General features: G+C 34.1%; 2 protein-coding genes across 2 annotated transcripts in view; both read right to left on the minus strand.

Moving 5' to 3' along the window:
• Positions 1–13,417: 13,417 nt before the first annotated feature.
• On the minus strand, positions 13,418–14,361 carry LOC135201254 (adult-specific cuticular protein ACP-20-like). Its single transcript, XM_064230126.1, has 4 exons — positions 14,258–14,361; positions 13,979–14,071; positions 13,728–13,865; positions 13,418–13,623 (listed from the first exon to the last, which is right to left on the minus strand). Exons 1-4 carry the CDS (start codon positions 14,267–14,269, stop codon positions 13,501–13,503), a joined length of 366 nt encoding a protein of 121 aa, XP_064086196.1. The 5' UTR covers positions 14,270–14,361; the 3' UTR covers positions 13,418–13,500.
• A 4,375-nt stretch (positions 14,362–18,736) lies between these two features.
• LOC135201255 (adult-specific cuticular protein ACP-20-like) overlaps positions 18,737–19,233 on the minus strand; it is a 1,274-nt gene continuing 777 nt past the window's right edge. Inside the window, exons 3-4 of the mRNA XM_064230127.1 lie at positions 19,031–19,168; positions 18,737–18,922 (exon numbers count right to left, since the gene is read on the minus strand). Of these exons, the coding sequence (XP_064086197.1) occupies positions 18,803–18,922; positions 19,031–19,168 (258 nt within the window). The 3' untranslated portion in view covers positions 18,737–18,802. The remainder of the gene's footprint in view (positions 18,923–19,030; positions 19,169–19,233) is intronic.

The following is a 19,233-nucleotide window of genomic DNA, read 5'->3' on the forward strand; positions in this document are numbered from 1 at the left end:
TCTCTTGAACCCTGTTTTCTTTTTCTTTTTTTAATGATCTGACGGTTATTTTATATTTTTTTATTTTTCAGAATATATCGATATAACTATTTGCGAATGTATTTATTAAACTTTTCATGCAGTATTGACAAGTGGACATTCAACACTACGTTAATTATAATCAGACATATTGTGCATGCAACTTTTCAACAAAATTTTAATCAACACAGTTATAATTTGGTATTGTATTAATTTATATTCTTGCCTTTCATATATCAATACTTTCATTTTTAATGCTACCAAGCTTCAAACAGTCTGGGAAAATGGAGATTGATTACACTACTTGTATGTGTACACACATATATATATATATATATATATATATATATAATATATATATATATATATATATATATATATCATTCCGGATATATTTCCCCCACTTGTTTCGCAACACTTGCATTATCTCATGTTCTTTTACCACATTTTTATCAAAGGTGTCATTCAAAGTGATGAGAGCTCCTTCCACAATTCTCCTAGTGGTCCTATCCGCACTCTTATAAATAACTTTTCCACTAGGAGAATTGTGGAAGGAGCTCTCATCACTTTGAATGACACCTTTGAGGGGAATACTGGAATACAGAACAATTTACTTTTGAGTGAAGAAATTTGTAAAAGGGCCAGAATTAAGAACTTCAGAAATGTGTACAGCCTCCGTCAATCTAATAATGTGGATAACCACCCTTCGCCCGTTCCAGAGTCTGATCTACGAACTACCTTTTTGGCTAACGACCCTTAAGATGTCATTCAGGAAGAAGACCGGCGCTTTGTCCCGCCTCGAAGATCACAGCTAATTATGGAAAGGAATACGACCCAATGACTTGTTCTCATTTTTAACCTTGTTAAATTTTTGTTGTCTGTTTGTTTATGTTTATTTGGAATTCTTCACCAATACCATGTCTCATTTACTTAGTGATCAAGTCCACAGAGGATGGACGAAAGCTTTAAGCTTTGTATATATTTCCATAAATATATTTTATCTTGATAAACAATGATATTACTGTGGATCCTTCTATTGATTTCTTAGAAGTACGATACGGTGTTTTTATATATATTGCACACACACACGTGGCTAGGAACCAGTTTACCTAGCAATGGGACCTACAGCTTATCGTGGGATTCAAACCACATTATATCGAGAAATGAATTTCTAATCACCAGAAATAAATTCCTCTGATTCAACCTTGACAGATCGGTATTTTGGGCGAACATCTATCATAACGGATATTTTATTTTTTAACTAAACGTCTCCAAAGTTACATATGGCAACAGAACCGCGAATAAAATGCCTGGTGGGTACATATAAGAGTTTTGAAACAAGAAAAGTTTTCTCGTATTTTACTATAAAAAATTGTGTTGTAAAATACTAGACTTTTATTTAATAAGCACTTCATGGCGTTCATTTTTTCGAACCACGATGAAAGGAGTCTGCAACGTGCCATGAGTAGTAAAAAAAAAAAGCATTGCAATTTTTCCGTCCTCCACATATTGTGATATATAATGACGGTAGAAAGAGGGGACTTTAGAAAGACGGGACGGTAGATAGAGAACACATATTTTAGATACTGGTAATGATTGGAGATACATTCATAAAAGAAGCATAATGTTACTTTCATCTTTTGTCTTTATTTTTTATGGCTTTGGTTTGAATTGATAAAAAGTCTTTGGTTATGAGATATGCTGATAGATGTCGGCCTTGAACCCGCTGCAAACAAAGTAACATATGTCCTTTTTACCTGTTAGTTGCAACCTCAGACACTCATTTGATTCGCCGGCCTGAAAGGTCAAGTCCCATTCACACCACCTGTATCTTGAAAGTATTAGGTAACAATCAGCTTTTGTTGTCAATGAGAATTGCCCTTTTTTTCAGAAAAGTCACTTTGACTGGGAAATTTCCTCTTTTACTTCTTTTTTATCGAAAGTAAAAATTCAGAAATGATGAAACGTATCTCTCTCTCTCTCTCTCTTCTCCTCTCTTCTCTCTTTTCTTTCTCGTCCTTTCTATCCTCTCTCTCTCTCTCTCTCTCTCTCAAGTTTTTGCCTTTTAACCCCTTTGTTTATTTCCAGTCTCATTTCCGAGTTTAAGAATGCGAGTTATAAAATCACCCGTTCTTTATTCAGCAAATAGAAACGGTCCCTATCGCTCATCTCACTTTGTAAAAATCTCCTTTGATAATGAGCATTTTGGATTTTGTTTGATTAGGGTTATTTCCTATCTTTTGTGTCTTATTTTGGAATCGAATCTTTTTCATTCCGTAGCCATGTAATCAGTGTGCTTTTTAAAAGCCATAAGATTTTTGTTTGGGAGTTAAGAAGTATGAAATAATATTTAACTATAAATGAAATGCGTCCTATTTACTCCCTGAATATTTATCATTTTCTTTCCACCGGCCATACAATGCTGGAATGATCTAGGAGGCATTCTAACGCATTTATGCTAAGTATTAGTTTGCATATGCTGAGCATCCAGTAATCTCTCTCTCTCTCTCTCTCTCTCTCTCTCTCTCTCTCTCTCTCTCTCTCTCAGTAAGTTATGTGCATTAAGTTCTTAATAAGCCGATATAAACTTGGTAAGCTGTATCACAAAGTTGTTTTTTATTATTATTATTATTATTATTGTTGTTGTTGTTGTTGCTGTTGTTGTTGTTGTTGTTATTATAATTATTATTATAATTATTATTATTATTATTATTATTATTATTATTATTATTATTATTCCGTAGATGAAACCTTTTCATGTAGAACAAGCCCACAGTGGCCACTGACTTGAAATTCAAGCTTCCAGAGAACGTGGTGCTTATTAGGAAGAATGAAGAAGAGGTAAAGTGAAATACTAAAAGAGGAGATCCCACTTATCAAAAAAAAAAAAAAAAAAAAAATATGTTAATAAATATGTAAATTGATAAAAGTATGTGTGGGTGGTGTTGGTGTGTCTTTGTGCAAGTATGAAAGGTATTTCGCAATGGAACATCAGATATATTGAGGTCGATATTAAGATAAATCTATGAAACTTTATATATGTTTAGTCTTTACTGCGGAAGTTGTAAACAGGGATTCAAAAATTCCTCGAAATGTAAGATAATGAGTATGCAGAGTAATCCTCAATAAAGATACTCATTTTCAGAAAGAATTTTCCAGAAACAAAGGTGAAATTAAGCTCTTTCTGCTAAAGGGCAATATAATTTCTAATGCAACTGAGAAAGAAATTGAAATTGACCATTGAAATTCTTGGACACTTTTCGAAAAATGTTTCCACTTAAAGTTTCCTTGAAGACTCTTTAACACATTTCCTTTTCGGGGAGAAATTGCTTTTCCATTTTTTTCAACGGCCCTTTTTTTCTTTATTGTGAAGTGGCGTTCAGTCAGTACTTAGTTAAATATTCTTTTGATATACAAGATTTGATCTTCATACCCATTTAGTAGTTAAAATAGAAATATATCACTTCAAATATTTGATCCGTTTCTAAGGACATTTAATTCGCTCGTATCGTTTGTGTACTTTATACCATAATTTCTTTATTTTCAAGGATAATAAGATACTTCTAAACTCTCTCTCTCTCTCTCTCTCTCTCTCTCTCTCTCTCTCTCTCTCTCTCTCTCTCTCTCTCACACACACACAAACACAAAATGGAAAAATGCAAGTGCCTTGGTGTGGAATGACACTTGTACATCCCAGCGGCAGCTGTTTATTGGGTAATGAGGACCTTAGTTGGTGCCATTCTTGTCGCGCATCATTCCATTGGAACCTGAAGTAAGAGCAAGTTTAATGGTTTTAAATTTCCCTTTATATCTTGGATGTATTTTCAGATTGTTTGAGAGGAACCTTACATTGCAGCTGAGCTGACTGCCCCTCCTCTCTCTCTCTCTCTCTCTCGTTACTCGTTTTCACACGCCTGCGCATAAATGAACCGATAGGTTGCGTACATATTGGATGTATCCATTCGTTCATGTTGTAATTTTCACGGAAGCCTTGTCTATTTTATGGTCAACATTTTCACTTCTGCCGGTGAAGTTGGAAGGTCAGGTATGCACGTGTGTGTTGTTTGTTTGTAGTTGTAGGTGAAGCAGCAGTAACGTACCTCGAAAACATGTTAATACAATTTTTTTGAACTTTGCAGACATATAAATGTAAAGATCTGCTGGGAATTAAATTTGTTATATGATTCGGAGCCAGATAAAGATTTTGGTCTCATTTTCTTTAAATTGTTACCTTATTCTCTGTTGAATAATTTTGCGAAGTTTGACATGAGGGACAAAAGTCAAAATGATTTATTTAGCTGTTTAAATACTTGATACTGGAGATGCGTGTTTCCTCAAACTTTTTTTTTTTTTTTTTTTTTTTTTTTTTTTTTACCGCTGACTAAAACCAATTTTCATTATAGAATACTGTTCTCTATTAAGTGAGTTTGTTTGAAAACTTCTTGAAAACGACTTCAATGCTCAGGACATTGGATGGAATTTGTAAGTAGGGCAACTTCAGCAGAAAACTGATAATGTTATATGTGTTACAACAGTTCGATCAGTTAATTGTTTTCCTCTTAGAATCATATAATTAGTATGATTTTGTGTTCAGATATGAAGATTTTATATGTTCTTTGATATTAAAGTCTGTTTTGAGATAGCCATATGAATAGGGTTCATCTTCTGAATAAAAATAATAATAATAATAATAATAATAATAATAATAATAATAATAATAATAATAATAATAATAATAATATTTTTTTAAACAGCTGAACAAGTTAGTAACGAAGAGCAAAAAATATTCTTGACGTTTCTTCCTTCAGTAACGTAATTTAATCTTTTTTCCTTCTCCATTACTTAACAGGAATTTTAAGTTCCTGTTTATTAACACTGTTGATATATAATTTTTGCTTTTTGATATTCGGATTATGGTAAACATTTCAAAAGTTATCTTGATAAAACAAAAATTACGACGCCCTTTTGTTGTTGGTTCTAGGGCTCTGTTTTCACGCAAACAGTACATGCGCATTTCAATTCAATTTTTTTTCCTCTGTGTCTCTGTTTCGTGCTTATCTATATTATCTTTTTCTAGATCCACGTTGCCGTTTAATAATTGGATGGTTTGGCGATAAATGGACTGTGGGGAATCACGCATAAAAGACTCAAAATATATAATTTTTCGATTTGTATAATTATGTATATTTGGAAATGCGGGCATTCGGAATAAATTAGGTGTTATTAATATCCACTTGTATCCTCCCTAATGATCATGAAATTGGTCTTGATTTAAAAGCAGGTCTCAGATACAGGTTTTTCATACTTTATCGAGCCCTCACACTCAGAATTAGGGAAAAGTAAGAATTAAGAAGATGTATATCGTTGCCTCTCATCTCGAAGCTTCTGTGGTGCGAAGGACATGTCCAAGCTTTCTCCATCCTATTTCATCAGTTTCCCTTGTACATAAAAATTAGTTTTAGGAAATATTTCCCTTTAAACTATTATTGCATTTGGACATGAAAACATAATTTCTCTGAGTTTTGTTTTATTTTGAACGTTTTTTAAACAATTTTCTATCGCAAATGAGCCGTTTTAAGAGACAGTCGAACCATCATTATATCCCGCAATTCCTGGAACCACTGTGGGAAAGCGTCAGACTCCTTATATTCGTCTGAAAACTTCATTCTCAAATCGACAAAATCTTTGGATCATAGTTTTTTTTTTTTTAACATTCCATGGTTCATGCCTGTATAGCACAGACCGTGGTAGACTAATGTTTAATTTTACTTTTGTATGCAGTTTGACTGGCCTTTTTGAATCGGTTACTAAATTACGGCTGAAGCGTTCTTATTGGATGTCATTGTTCTTAAATATTTGAAAGATTGTACATTACCGATCCTTGCTGCTGTAATGTAATAATGTCCCTCTGTACATACTTTGTCATAATTACTTTTGTTTTTTCATATTTATTTTGAGACCCATCTCTCCAAAAATACGATGCATTCTGTTAAGGAAGTCTTGTAAATCGTGTGGTGTTTTGCTGGTTTAAATGGCATCATTGTATATGTATGTAAATATAGTATATGTGTATATATATATAACACACATGTAAAATATGTATATATATATATATATATATATATATATATATATATATATACGCAAATTTATATGTACAGGATATTTATTGATGAATAGATTTATGCGTAAATTGGCCATCTATATGTCCAAGGTATTTCGGAAATGACCAATTCAGTTATTGGATTCCATTAAGATAAACGAAAATAAGTTTGACATGTGTGGAAGACTTCATTCACTGTTCTCTGATGTTCATTTCAATCATCTGGCCCTTCAGGCGGGTGGCAATATAGATTAGATTGTAGTTAATGGTAATTCCTGTAATTGTGTGAGATGCTAAACTTCGCGTTATCTGTCGATGTTCATTATTTGAGGATTAGCAAAGTTTGGTCGTTAGCGTTGAAGTAGGATGTCTGAACCTGTTTATCCTTTTTCCATATTAGTGCCGTAGATAAGTCGTTCTTCTTGAGCCCTTAGGAACTCACAGAGGCCCTGTACGAAGATCGTCCTCTTTCCTCTTTCTAAAGGAATCGGATCAATTTTATGACAAAATGTAATTCGGTCTTCATTTCCGTGAGAAGCTAATTGGAAAGATCTTATGATTAAGAAATACTAACGATAATAAATGGGATACTTTGCTTGTCGAGAAAGTAATGGCTTCTTCTGTAAATACAGGTAAATATCAGGAATTTCAAGGAAAGAACGAATTTGCTGAACGAAAAGATTTGATAAAACACTTTTGGCGATGTTGATAGTCATAGACTCGACATGATGGTAGCTATAATTTGGTTTCAAGCAGAAAGTCAGGTAACTTTCTCGTAGTAGCAAATACCTTTAGAGTTCATACTACTTTGAATGGAATCCCTTTCATTAAAAATGAATAGTAGAGCGCACGAACTCTCAGGCACAAACACCAGTGGTAGAAATAGTTCTATACCAAGATGAAGCTCATCCTATCTGCTACTTTTTTCTTTAATGACTTGGAATACCCATGCTTATAATTAGGTATCTTTGTTATGGCAGGCGCCAATTGTAATTTTTGCATGTTGGGTAGTGACTATGAAACCGAAGGTCATATTTCTTGTGTTGTGCCATAATCCCCATACCCTACAATTCCAGATTCCTGTGTCGAGTTGCCTCTCTTGAGGGTACACTCAAGCCCAGCTGTGCTTCACAGCATTTTATGTAGTCATGCTTAATTACATCCTCTTTTTTTTGTTTCATTCTTTTCTTTATTCACATAGAAACTTGTTATACAAGTTTATGGTCATTTAGCTCATTCCCTTATAATGCGTTTTGTGGGTGACAATAAGAAAAATATCATTAAAAATATATACTAAAAATGATGCTTAATAAAATTATGATAATCCGCAATCATTCCTTACTGGCATACGGACATTTCTTATTCCGTCTTAGATTAGCATTCTGGACAGTTTCAATGGATGCTGTTGGAGGGCATAACCAAGACTCATCGTCTTCTTATTTTCTGTTTCTCCCCTGATTCATAACAGAAGTCTTCGTCATTTGTTTCTTTCCAAAGGTTCATTAATGACCAAGCCGTCATCCATTCTTCGAAGGCGACTGTATTCATTCGGGTGTTGTATTGCTATATACACACGTACGTGCACATGCATATATATATATATATATTATATATATATATATATATATATATATATATATATATATATCACATATACATACATACATCATACATATATATATATATATATATATATATATATATATATACATGTATGTATGTATGTATGTATAAATAAAGGTTTTTTTTTCCACGAAGGAAAAAATGAAAAAGCGAGATAGACAAGTACTTTCGGTCCTGTTCGGACCCTTTACTGAGGCAAACTGATTTTACAGAGGACAGCAGTCAAAAGAAGGCTTAATATCCAAACTGACACTACAAGATTAGCAATAAGGGCGATTTTCCTCTACAGAAAGGAGGAAACACCTGAGGGTAGCCACACCTTGGGGGACACACGTGTGGCAACCCTCAGGTGTTTCCTCCTTTCTGTAGAGGAAAATCGCCCTTATTGCTAATCTTGTAGTGTCAGTTTGGATATTAAGCCTTCTTTTGACTATGTTGTCCTCTGTAAAATCAGTTTGCCTCAGTAAGGGTCCGAACAGGACCGAAAGTACTTGGCTATCTCGCTTTTTCATTTTTTCCTTCGTGGCAAAAAACCTTTATTTATACATAGCATCACGTTTTATATACTTCGTGATCAAGTTATTCATATGTATGTATGTATATATATATATATATATACATTGAAACGGGTTGGCTTCAGAAGATGCAACCCCTCTGAGTCACAGTAAGTATTCTGGAATGAGGTGGCTTGCCTCGTGCCCTTTCTCTCCATTGGTTGCTACCCACCACGGTACACTAGTGCCTGGTAACTTAGTTCACTGTATAGGTCACCAGAAAAATTATTAATTAAATATATATATATATGTATATATATATGTATATATAATCTTTTTTTAAATAAATTGCTGTCATAACTTTCCTATGGTGTCTTGACAAAGTAGGCATTTTTTGCAGAATACTAAAAACCCAGGTGTTTACAACTTACTTATCGTACTAGTTGATTACTATAATTCGCAAGTGTTTGTTTAGTTACTCAACGATATTACCAAATAAACAATACCATAAAATATTGGTTTCTCTTTATATTGCTATTTTTATTAAATAAAGCCTTACAGAAAAATTGACCCCATTGGTTTTTTTTTTTCAACAGGTTAATTACTTAATTATTTATCACTCAAACTGGCTTCTGTTAATTGTATAAGTACGCTTTTTCATTTTTTGTAATTTTGAATTTGCAAATTTTCCCAGTCTAAAATACACACACACACACCCATATATATATATATATATATATATATATATGTGTGTGTGTGTGTGTGTGTATAAACACTTACCTTACGGTAATATGAATGCACACACAAATATTTTTGAAGAAAATGGTCACAGTAATTTCGTAAAGGTAAAAATTGTATTTGTAGCTTGCCAAACACTGCGTAATATCCATACAAATGAGGCGATTTATAGGTATTCCGTAAATAGGGGAGGATTCGTTCTGCCTCTTGATGCTATCCCTGACTACTTCATCATTGGTTTATGAGAGAGCCTCTTTAATAGCAGATACAATTGCGGTTTTAGCAGAGGCTATAGATTCCCTGAAGCTCAAGATAGGCATTATCGACTGAGGTTGTCAGTTACTTTAAGGGCCTCCATACTTTGAAATATTTGAGAAGTTTTCTAAAAAAAAAAAAATAACGATGCTTAGGTGCTGAAGAGACTGATTCTGGAATACAATACCTCATTAGAATAAAGACCGTATCATCTGAGGGATAAAAACGCTAATACAACCACCAAAATATTTGTTTGTCGAGGTAAGTCACTGTAAAACATTTACTTTCAAAACATAAACATCCTCAGCCTCACACTTTTCAGATCGTGACAGTATCAAGGCTTCAAGTCCCCTCAGTACTCAAACAGCCCAGTTTCAGACATTAGTAGTACCATTAAGCCTCATCCAAAGTGTCCACCGCAGTTGGATTATTGTTACTTGGACATATGGCAGGAGGTTCAAGTTAGCCTGATGTGTCACCGCTCACCTGTAGTGCCACATATCTCGTAGTATCACCACCTGGACACTGTAGGCGCAGACGCTATGCAGAAATCATCATCATCAAACATCATATGAAGGTCATCAAAAACGAGGTCACCATATTTTGGTGAATTTTAGCAAGGCGTGCACAAGAAAGAAAAAAGAATGATCACCATATATTTTTATTTATTCGTGTTCATGTGTACTGTGCTTAGTTCTCTGTATTGGCCGTTCATATACATAAAAACTAGTGGTAAGTTTTATGTCAGTACTGTGTATTGCAGTAACCTAGTTCATGATATGAATGCCATGGTTGTTTTAATACTGAAAGTGTAAGTTTTTTCTTTTACTCCTAAAAATTAGAATAGCAGCATTTATATTTACTTAAAATTTGCATTAATTATTGCATTGCTGCATATGTATTCCAGAAATGTTTTCATGGCACATACTGTATGTACTATGGGTAGGTTATTTACATGTAATACACTTTATTTATAGTATATACACAAAACTATATACATATATATATATATATATATATATGTATACATCATATAAATATATGTAATATATATATACATATATATTATATATATTATATATATATAGGTAATATGTATATAGTTTTGTTAAGAGCACGAAGGCTCTTGGCTTCTAGCGCCACTCTCTGTAGAAGAAAACACATCATATGCTGAAAAAATGTGAAAATTTGTCTGTATTTATATCAGTAATATATGTTTAAATAATATATATAGCTTTGTAGTGCTTCATGGAAAGGATGATACACTGAAATTTATGGAATATGATATGAACATTTATTAATTCTCATTTAACATTGGATATGACAAGCCATTGCTGTGTAAATTATAAAGTAGCTCTATATTCCTGTCAAGGGCAGACATTGGAACATCGTTTCATTTATGATTGTAAATGATTAAACTGTTTTGTATGTATTTCGTATTCAAATCCTCCTTAATTCTGCGCAAGCTATTATATAATTTATGAAATCGTGAAGCCTCTTCCATTTTTGGTGAAATACGAATGTTTCGAATTTCCCGTTGTCGGTCGTTGGCACTTTCAAATTTTGCTGTTGGAGAGCGTTTTATTCTGTTTCTAGGAGCGAAGTATATTTAATAAATGTTTTGAAGAGTATGTGACTTATCATATTGTATACGGTATTATAAAATTCCTTTCAGTCTTTGTTATGTCATCAGAGTGGTTTATGCCTGATCTTTTATTTTCCAATTTGATTATAGTATGACAAGTCAGTTAGCTTGCAAGTATAACATTTATCGCACGTGTAATTGAAAGCTCTACCACAAATAAGATATTAACAAGGTGAGATAATTATCTGAAATTGTTATGAATAGGTTTCTGTTATTTTTACGGATAGTTACTTGGAATGGAATATTTTGTTTCACCACCACAAAAAAAACATGAGTAAAGTTCCTTTTTTTTTTTTTGTAAATGTTTTGATGAATCTCTAGATACTCAGTATGGAATAGCAGCAGAAATTTTAAGAATGGGCCCAATTCTGACGGTTCAGATAAACCGAACGATTGCATTTAATTGTGAAATTGTCAAAGAAGGAATATTCGAGCAATTGTGGAACATTGGATAGCAATACACACAGGAATTATGCCTGAAGTACTCTGTTTTATTCTCCAAAAAATAAACTACATATAGATAAAAAAAAACTTGCGATCGAAAATTAAAAGGTAAAACGATAGACATCAGGAGATTTAGAGAATGAGGTGACGAAATTTTTATCCTGTAACATAATACAGCAGTGTAATATCCCGCCTTCCAAATAGTCTGGCTTTAATAGCTTAGAAAAGACATTTGAAAGAGTTAGCAGCGAAAAAGACTTTGAAAGATTCTGGGAAACTATGGCTCACCATAAAATGAAAGTATCCTTGATAAAATCTATGTGTGTGAATGTTGGTAGTCAGCTTTTCCTGGATTTAATATCAGTAGTGGCGTATTGCATGAAATTGTAGTTTTCCCTCTTTTTAGCAGCCCTTTTGGAATTTGTTACTTGGAGGACAGTTGGAGAGAAAAGGAATGGGTTGATGGCAGATATCTGCACATGAACTTATATTGCGTAGAAAAAGTTCACTACCGAATGAGCCAAATTACACTGTTATTGATCTTAATATTGATGTTACTGAGTTAAGGGTTTTGAGAACGGAACATGGTGTGGTTGAAGCTATAACATGAACAAGTGAACTTGACAATGATGGTGACACATTCATGCACCGAACTCTATTAAAAATGATGAACCTCATGATAATAAATTTTTTAAGGAAGGTTTAGGCATCAGTATATATATATATATATATATATATATATATATATATATATATATATATATATAATATATGTATATGTCTGTGTATCATAATGCAATCAGCGTTTGTCTATGGGAGGGAGGTTTGGCAGGATAACGAACGATTTTCTAAATGTTTTAGAACTTTTGACAATAAATGGCAAGACCGCATTCGTGATGATACTTTGAGAGATCACAAAAAGTCAGGAGACAGCTAAAGACTGATGATTGATCGGTGGCATTATGACAGTTCTTCGATCACGAGCCGGAAGTGTTGTAGGACGGGCAGTTGCCTGGACACCATACGATGCCAACAGAGCGGAAGGCAAGACCTTCCTTAAAGAGAACTATGAAGAAAGTTCGAGATCGACTGGGGTGAGCTGTCGAAGGGGAAAGAGAGAGAGAGAGAAGAGAGAGAGAGAGAGAGAGAGAGAGAGATTGCTTGGGAACCTGTCAATCTCTCTGTGTTGCAGGAGGCGGTAGTTATTTCATTTTAATTCGTATGAGTGATTCCTTACAGGTTTAGAATGGTTTTTCATGATTTCTGAAGTAACACGGATTCATTCATGTTAAATTTTATCGTTCGAATGATAAGTAAGTCAGAAGACTCAGAAGTGTTCGTAGCGAGGTGAAATGTTTATCATAAGCTTGCAGTATCACATTTACAGATAGCTACACAATTTTTAAAAGTGTATTTACATTTTTCTAATTTAAATGAAAGGTTTTACACTTTTATGTGTTTTTCATTGGAATGTCGTATCATCTTTGAGTTTTAGGTCTATATCATCCTAAGGATTTCCATTATTATTTTAAAGAATAGGTATTATGCCACACAGTAATGATGTTGGTGACAGTGATAAGCATAACGATGAAGTTGGTCCCTTCTCGAATGGTTTCCCGTCTCATTTGCAAGGAAAGTTCGTGGGAGCTATGGAGACAAGACAATGAATAAGATTTAACCTATTAGTCGAAAGTGTGTAAATACAGTAGGTTATTATTTATTAAACTTCGGTTGTCAAAATTGTGCATCGTATATAGTCCCAGAACAATTAACTATATGTTTTTAAAGCGTAGTGTGACGAAGTAGATGTTTGATTTTCGTTGAATTGTTATGTAGATTTATAAACAATTAAACGTGATATTTCAAGTGACGGTGTGTTCATTTTGAATATTAGTTGCTCGCTCATGGTTTTGCAGTTCGAGTGAGGTTTATGAATTCGAGTTGACCTTGCAGAATTCTATGTCCGCTTGTTGAATATCAAATCACATGTACAAAACCATTTTCCTCTCAATTCTTTCAAGTTCACTGGGCAGTTGATATTATCGTTTGAGGATTGTGCTGCACTGTGGGTGATATTGAAATAAAGTTTTTCTTCAGGTCTGTTTATAAACAAATACATTCTTTAGATACATATTCATAGGTTGCTCTGCATAAACGCAGATGTAAAGAAGGAAAATGAATCAGTGGTAGCCTCCCTTGTGATCGAAAACGACGGCAGGTCCGTAATACGAAGGATGTTGAGCCTTCCCTTTGTAGCTGACGTGGGCGACGAAGCCTTTGTAATGATCAGCTGTATATTTCACCTGTAAAAAAGATACGGAAGTCGGGTTTGTATTATTACGTACTTATCAAACTGTAGGTAAATAATAGAAAATGTTTGCTCTTTCATCAATGGGTAATTACTTACATGCTGCTTTCGTCCGTCGGGGAGAGCGACGGTGTAGGATCCGTAAACAGCCTTTCCGTCAGACTTTTCCTCTTGATGGAAGTGGGGGCCTTTGTAGTCACCACTCACGTGGTATCCATAATAGTATGGAAGAGGTTCCTGGAAATTTGGAATGGCTTTGAAGTTCAGTTGAATAGATAATAATTTTGTGTAGGGCTGTGAACACACCGCCTACTTATGTCACATTACTATATATTTTCTTATTAACTTACTCCGTAACCATGTTTTCCTCCGCCGTGCCCATACCCTCCATCAGCTTCAGGGTCTGCGAACGCGACGGCTGTTACGGCCAGAAGGACTGCCACCTACAAATAATAATAGTTGGAATTGTTTATGATTCTGAGTAAAAGGTACATTCTTATATCCACATATTTGACACGGGCTCCTAGAATCATGCTTGTGAAGCAAACACAAGTCTTTTCCTGTGAAGTTGACCGAAGCCTCAATTCGCTGAAAACGAATGAGGTCAGGAACTTGAAGTTTCAACTAACACTGTAAAACATTTTCCTTTGTCGTTCGGAAGCGTGAACTGGAGTCGGAAGATCAGACTGAACTGACGATACGACTTTGTGTCTGCCACTATATACTCTCTGGATACGCCCTTGTTTTCTGCTCTCTTGTCATAAACTTGGGACTCCTACGGTATGATCACGTTTGCTGAACGCTTTCCGTGAGTGATTGGCGATCTCCTGCTGTGATTGCTGAGTCATTGGCCAAGTGCTATATCATGGCACTTGTTGAAATTCAGAGGGAAGTTATTAGCTGTGAGATGCGTGAAGGTATGTTTGCAGACTGACTTGAACATTAGAAAGCCTATGAATTAAGGCCTTTTGAATATATATATATATATATTATATATATATATATATATATATATATAATGATATGTGGATGTATGTTTGCATATGAATGTGTGCAGTGATATTAATATCTGCAGTATGGTACATACTGCATTCTGATATACTTATCAACTTGACAACCTTTTCTGTAGTTCGTAAATAAATTCAGCTCGTTCATCTGTCGGCATTGAAAGAATTAGGAAACAATTTCTCTTGAGATTAATTGTGGTTTCCTGTTAGATCCAACTATGGTAATTAGCAGTGTTGATTACCATAGTTTCATTCACGTGGCATATTGGAATGGGTTAGCTTAAGGTTGAATTTACTCGTTTAGACAGACTTGTTCTAATTTATTTATTAAACTTCGGTATTGTAGCTGAATAATTCCTTTGATGCGTCCGCAGTGCAGTAAGACATGTCTTAAACGCAAGTCTGTAACTTATCATATACACATTACATTACAGACAGGTTGAATACGAAATAATTATTTATTATTATCCCTAGCCAGTGGGTCATGCCCACGAAGGCCCGTTCTCCGCTCAAGATAGATGTATGCGATAAGTTGCCGACATGTGTTCACATGTTTTACCGTAATGTGGGTGAGAATAGCCAGCACGTTACAAAACGGTACAAACCATATTAGGTCTGCAACTGTTTTGCGCTTAGTGATGTTTTTTTTTTTTTTTTTTAGATAGCTATAGCCTTTTCTTCTTACATGGTAGTTATATTCCCTTTTCATTTTTCTTCTATTTTCCAATATTTTCCTTGAAAAGTGGATTTTATGCTGCAAACTTATCCCTAGTCTTGTGATACTTATCATGTTTCCCTCTACCACATTCTTTGTGCGCTGTTACAAATACAGCTGGCTATATTAATATATTGTTGAATCATCATCTTCACTGAAATCCTTAATATTGTATTTAAAGTCTTTTACATGCGTAGCTTAAAACTTGGATATTTTATATTACCCTCCAAATTGCACCATGAATGGCAGTCTAGTTCTATTTGTATTCCTTTTAGCCTCCAATTCTTTTAAGGATTTTTTTTTTTTTTATTTTTAGTCCTTACGCCGATCACTTTTTAGGTTTTTACCATCGTATTTTTTCGCTCGTATTTTCTCGTATGTCGTAATTAGAATTCTTTTCACATCTTTGTCCCATTCAGCTTTACATTTGCAGTTGTCTAGCCTTGGCTCCCCAGTGTCATCTACTGAGAATGTGTGTATTTGAACTATATTACATGCCACTCTAAATTCTTTACTCTTCTTAGAAGATTTTCTTAATAAGGCAAAATGAAGAACACTACTCTTTTGGCTAATTGGTGTTCTTAGCCATTTAACATCTGTCCTGGTTTGTAGATGACACATGTCTTTAACACAAACTCTTGATTCTTTCCTTATTCCTACCAAAAGCGCTGAATGGCCTTTGATGCCCCAGTGCTTGGTGTTACACCTAAACTTTATCAAACCAACCAACCTTATTCCTACCAAGTTTCGGCACAACTACCACACCATTTAATGTTTGCCAATCTTACAAAAGGAATGATATACGTATATTTTGGTGCGGTCATAAGATATGAATTTATATTCGTTTATGTATATTTTTGAGAGTACAGGCAAGAGGATAGCTAAAGCTACCTTGAAGTTTCCATGAATAATCCTTCTGAGAAAAAAGCACGGAAACACATATATGTACAGTACTAGACTTCTCACAAAGAGATAAAAATGTTTTCATAATACAATGTTTATTTTAATTCGTCGAATGTCTATGGTAAAACGTATGAAGATGGTTGGTGTGCAAAGGTTATTTAAAATCTTTCAACCACTGTAACGGGTGGGTGGGTACCTCTCACAGACTTCGCCTTTAGGCAGTGGGGTCAAGTGGATATGGCCTGAAAGAGGTTTAAATCCTTTGTTTGCTCTTATCTTTTGATTGTGAAGGCTGGGAAAGTATCACGAGGTGAAATATGAGCGTTCATTTATATATATATATATATATATATATATATATATATATTATATATATATATATATATTATTTTGTTTTTATATATATATATATATATATATAATTTATATATATATTATATATATGTGTGTGTGTGTGTGTGTGTGTGTGTGTGTCATATATATACAGTATCATATACATAGTTATAGACATTTGTGTTTTTTCTGATTTTCCACCTGTTCTTTATTCAGCATATATTTTCTTACAGGGAGAGAGAGAATAAGTGAGCTAGTTAAAGAAACTGATTGTCCCTTGATGTGCATAATTTATAACTTTCCAGAACCCTGCTTATTTATTCATATAGGTCAGAAGTTGAAAACAAGGTTGCTGTTTACATTAGTTTTCTTTTCTTTTTTTAGTTCCTTTATGGAATGAAATGAGGTCTGCAGCAGGAGAGGATTTATCTTGGTTTTTATGTGTAAATTTCATATGTTTTTTATTCCGTTTTAACTTGGAAACCACAGAATTTATTCTGGTATCATGATGTTGTTTGATGTTTGACAAGTTTAATTGGTGTTAGTCGTCATAACTACCTTTTAAGGTATACTTTTCTTTATTTTCTTTTTCTCTTATGAAATATGTTCGTTAAGGCAAAGGTTCTTTTCGACTTATAGTAAAAATATAAAGATTACTATTGTCATCCTTAGTCAGTAACAGTTTATTGTTTTACAAGTCGGGACGTTAAACAAGGTAGAATTTATTGATATGGTTTTCGAACTATCGAAAATATTTTCTTTTAAGCAGCTTGGTCTTGTCTAAATGAATTAATCGAGAATCTCACACCAGTGTTTCGGTTTGTTTTTTGAAACTTTTGTGGAAGGGTTTCCATGTTTTAACACAGCAATCCGAGTAATGCTTATTGCTTGCCGTAGATTCGACCCGATTTTTTTGCTTCGTTCGCTTTTCATGTTTGTTGCAAATATAAATACATATATATGTGTGTGTATGTGTACATAGTACATATATATACTTATACATATGTATTTAGATATGTTGATATATACATATATATGTAATACTATATAGTGTTTATGTATGAGAGAGAGATTTTCATTGCCGTAAGCTTAAGCAGTGCAAAATTTGCATAATGGATATCCCAAAGTAAACTGCCGAGGAAATGAAGACAGAGAGTGCTAGAAAACCCTAATATAATTCTTAAGATTAATGGCGTGTATCGCTTACCTGCCAACATCCCGTCAAGGACTGGCAGCCCACTAAGATGATGTGGTGACAGTGGTTGTTATGACATATACCTCTGATAACCTCTGAGAAATTAGTCTATATAGAAGGAGGTTAAGGTTTATCATTCATCAAAACGTGGAATCGTTCTAGTGGAAAAACGACCACAATAAAAAGGCCAGGCTCCGTAGAATAGAAAGTCTGGATGTTGAAAATGTCCGATTAGGAAGTTGATTTTTAAAATAAAGCAATAACTCTGTAGAATTAAGAGTTAATGACTATTTATTGCCCAGAGGAATTTAGTAGGCAAATAAGACAAAGGGATCCAGTAAGTTGCTTCTTCTCGTTATCTTCTCAGAAGATGCATAGATTAATTATTAAAGTGTCAGGTAAACCCTTATAAATGCTTCAGATGGTTTAATACTTTGAGGAGTTGTTTTTTATGGATTCCATTTATAGTTTGTGCTTTTGCTTCGGAAAATCTGTATTCAAATGTTTGTGGGTTGCTGATGACCTTAAGACAGGGCGAGATTTAGGGGACATTTCCCTCTTCAGGAGGTTTGCAATCTTTTACTAGGGTTTTTTCTGCCTTAGAACCCCAAGCCTATGGCAGGCTAGCTGTGTCGACTTGACCAGGAATTATATTTCAGAGGTTTTCTTCACAAGCATTAATCAATGATTCAACAATTAAAGTATATATATATATATATATATATATATATATATATATATATATATTATATATATATATACACATTCATATAAAACGTATTTTAATGTGTACAGATAGGAACATGCCAGATCTTCCCGCTACCTGTTCTTTTATTGTTGACCTGTGATGCAATAAGTACTTATTTATATTTGCTTATTCCCCTTTTCCAGACATTGAAATAATCAAATTTTTAATATATTGGTGTTTGTAATGAAATTTTCTTTTTGTCGTTAACCAATGCATTTATTGAATACTTAACACATCAAACAGAAAATTAGAATAGAATTCGAAGGGGCACAATTAGTGGTATCCTTTATGATCGAAAACGACGGCAGGTCCGTAATAGGATGGATGTTGAGCCTTCCCTTTGTAGCTGACGTGGGCGACGAAGCCTTTGTAGTGGTCGGCTGTGTATTGTACCTGAGGACCCATGAAAACATTAATACCACGAGGTGGGGTTATAATTAAATTCATCACAGATACCCAAAATGAACTGCAGGAGAAATAAATCCTGTTATTTTGTCTTACATGTTGTTTACGGCCGTCGGGAAGAGCAACAGAGTAGGATCCATAAACAGCCTTTCCGTCAGATTTCTCCTGCTGGTGGAAGTGAGGTCCTTTGTAGTCCCCGTCCACGTGGTATCCATAATAATATGGAAGCGGTTCCTGAAAAAAAAAAAAAGAATATGGATGTTACAGTTTCGATTAGTAGGCATAATATGTTTGTTTAC

Source organism: Macrobrachium nipponense, chromosome 28 (assembly GCF_015104395.2).
Source record: "Macrobrachium nipponense isolate FS-2020 chromosome 28, ASM1510439v2, whole genome shotgun sequence".
In the NCBI taxonomy this organism is placed as follows: domain Eukaryota; kingdom Metazoa; phylum Arthropoda; class Malacostraca; order Decapoda; family Palaemonidae; genus Macrobrachium; species Macrobrachium nipponense.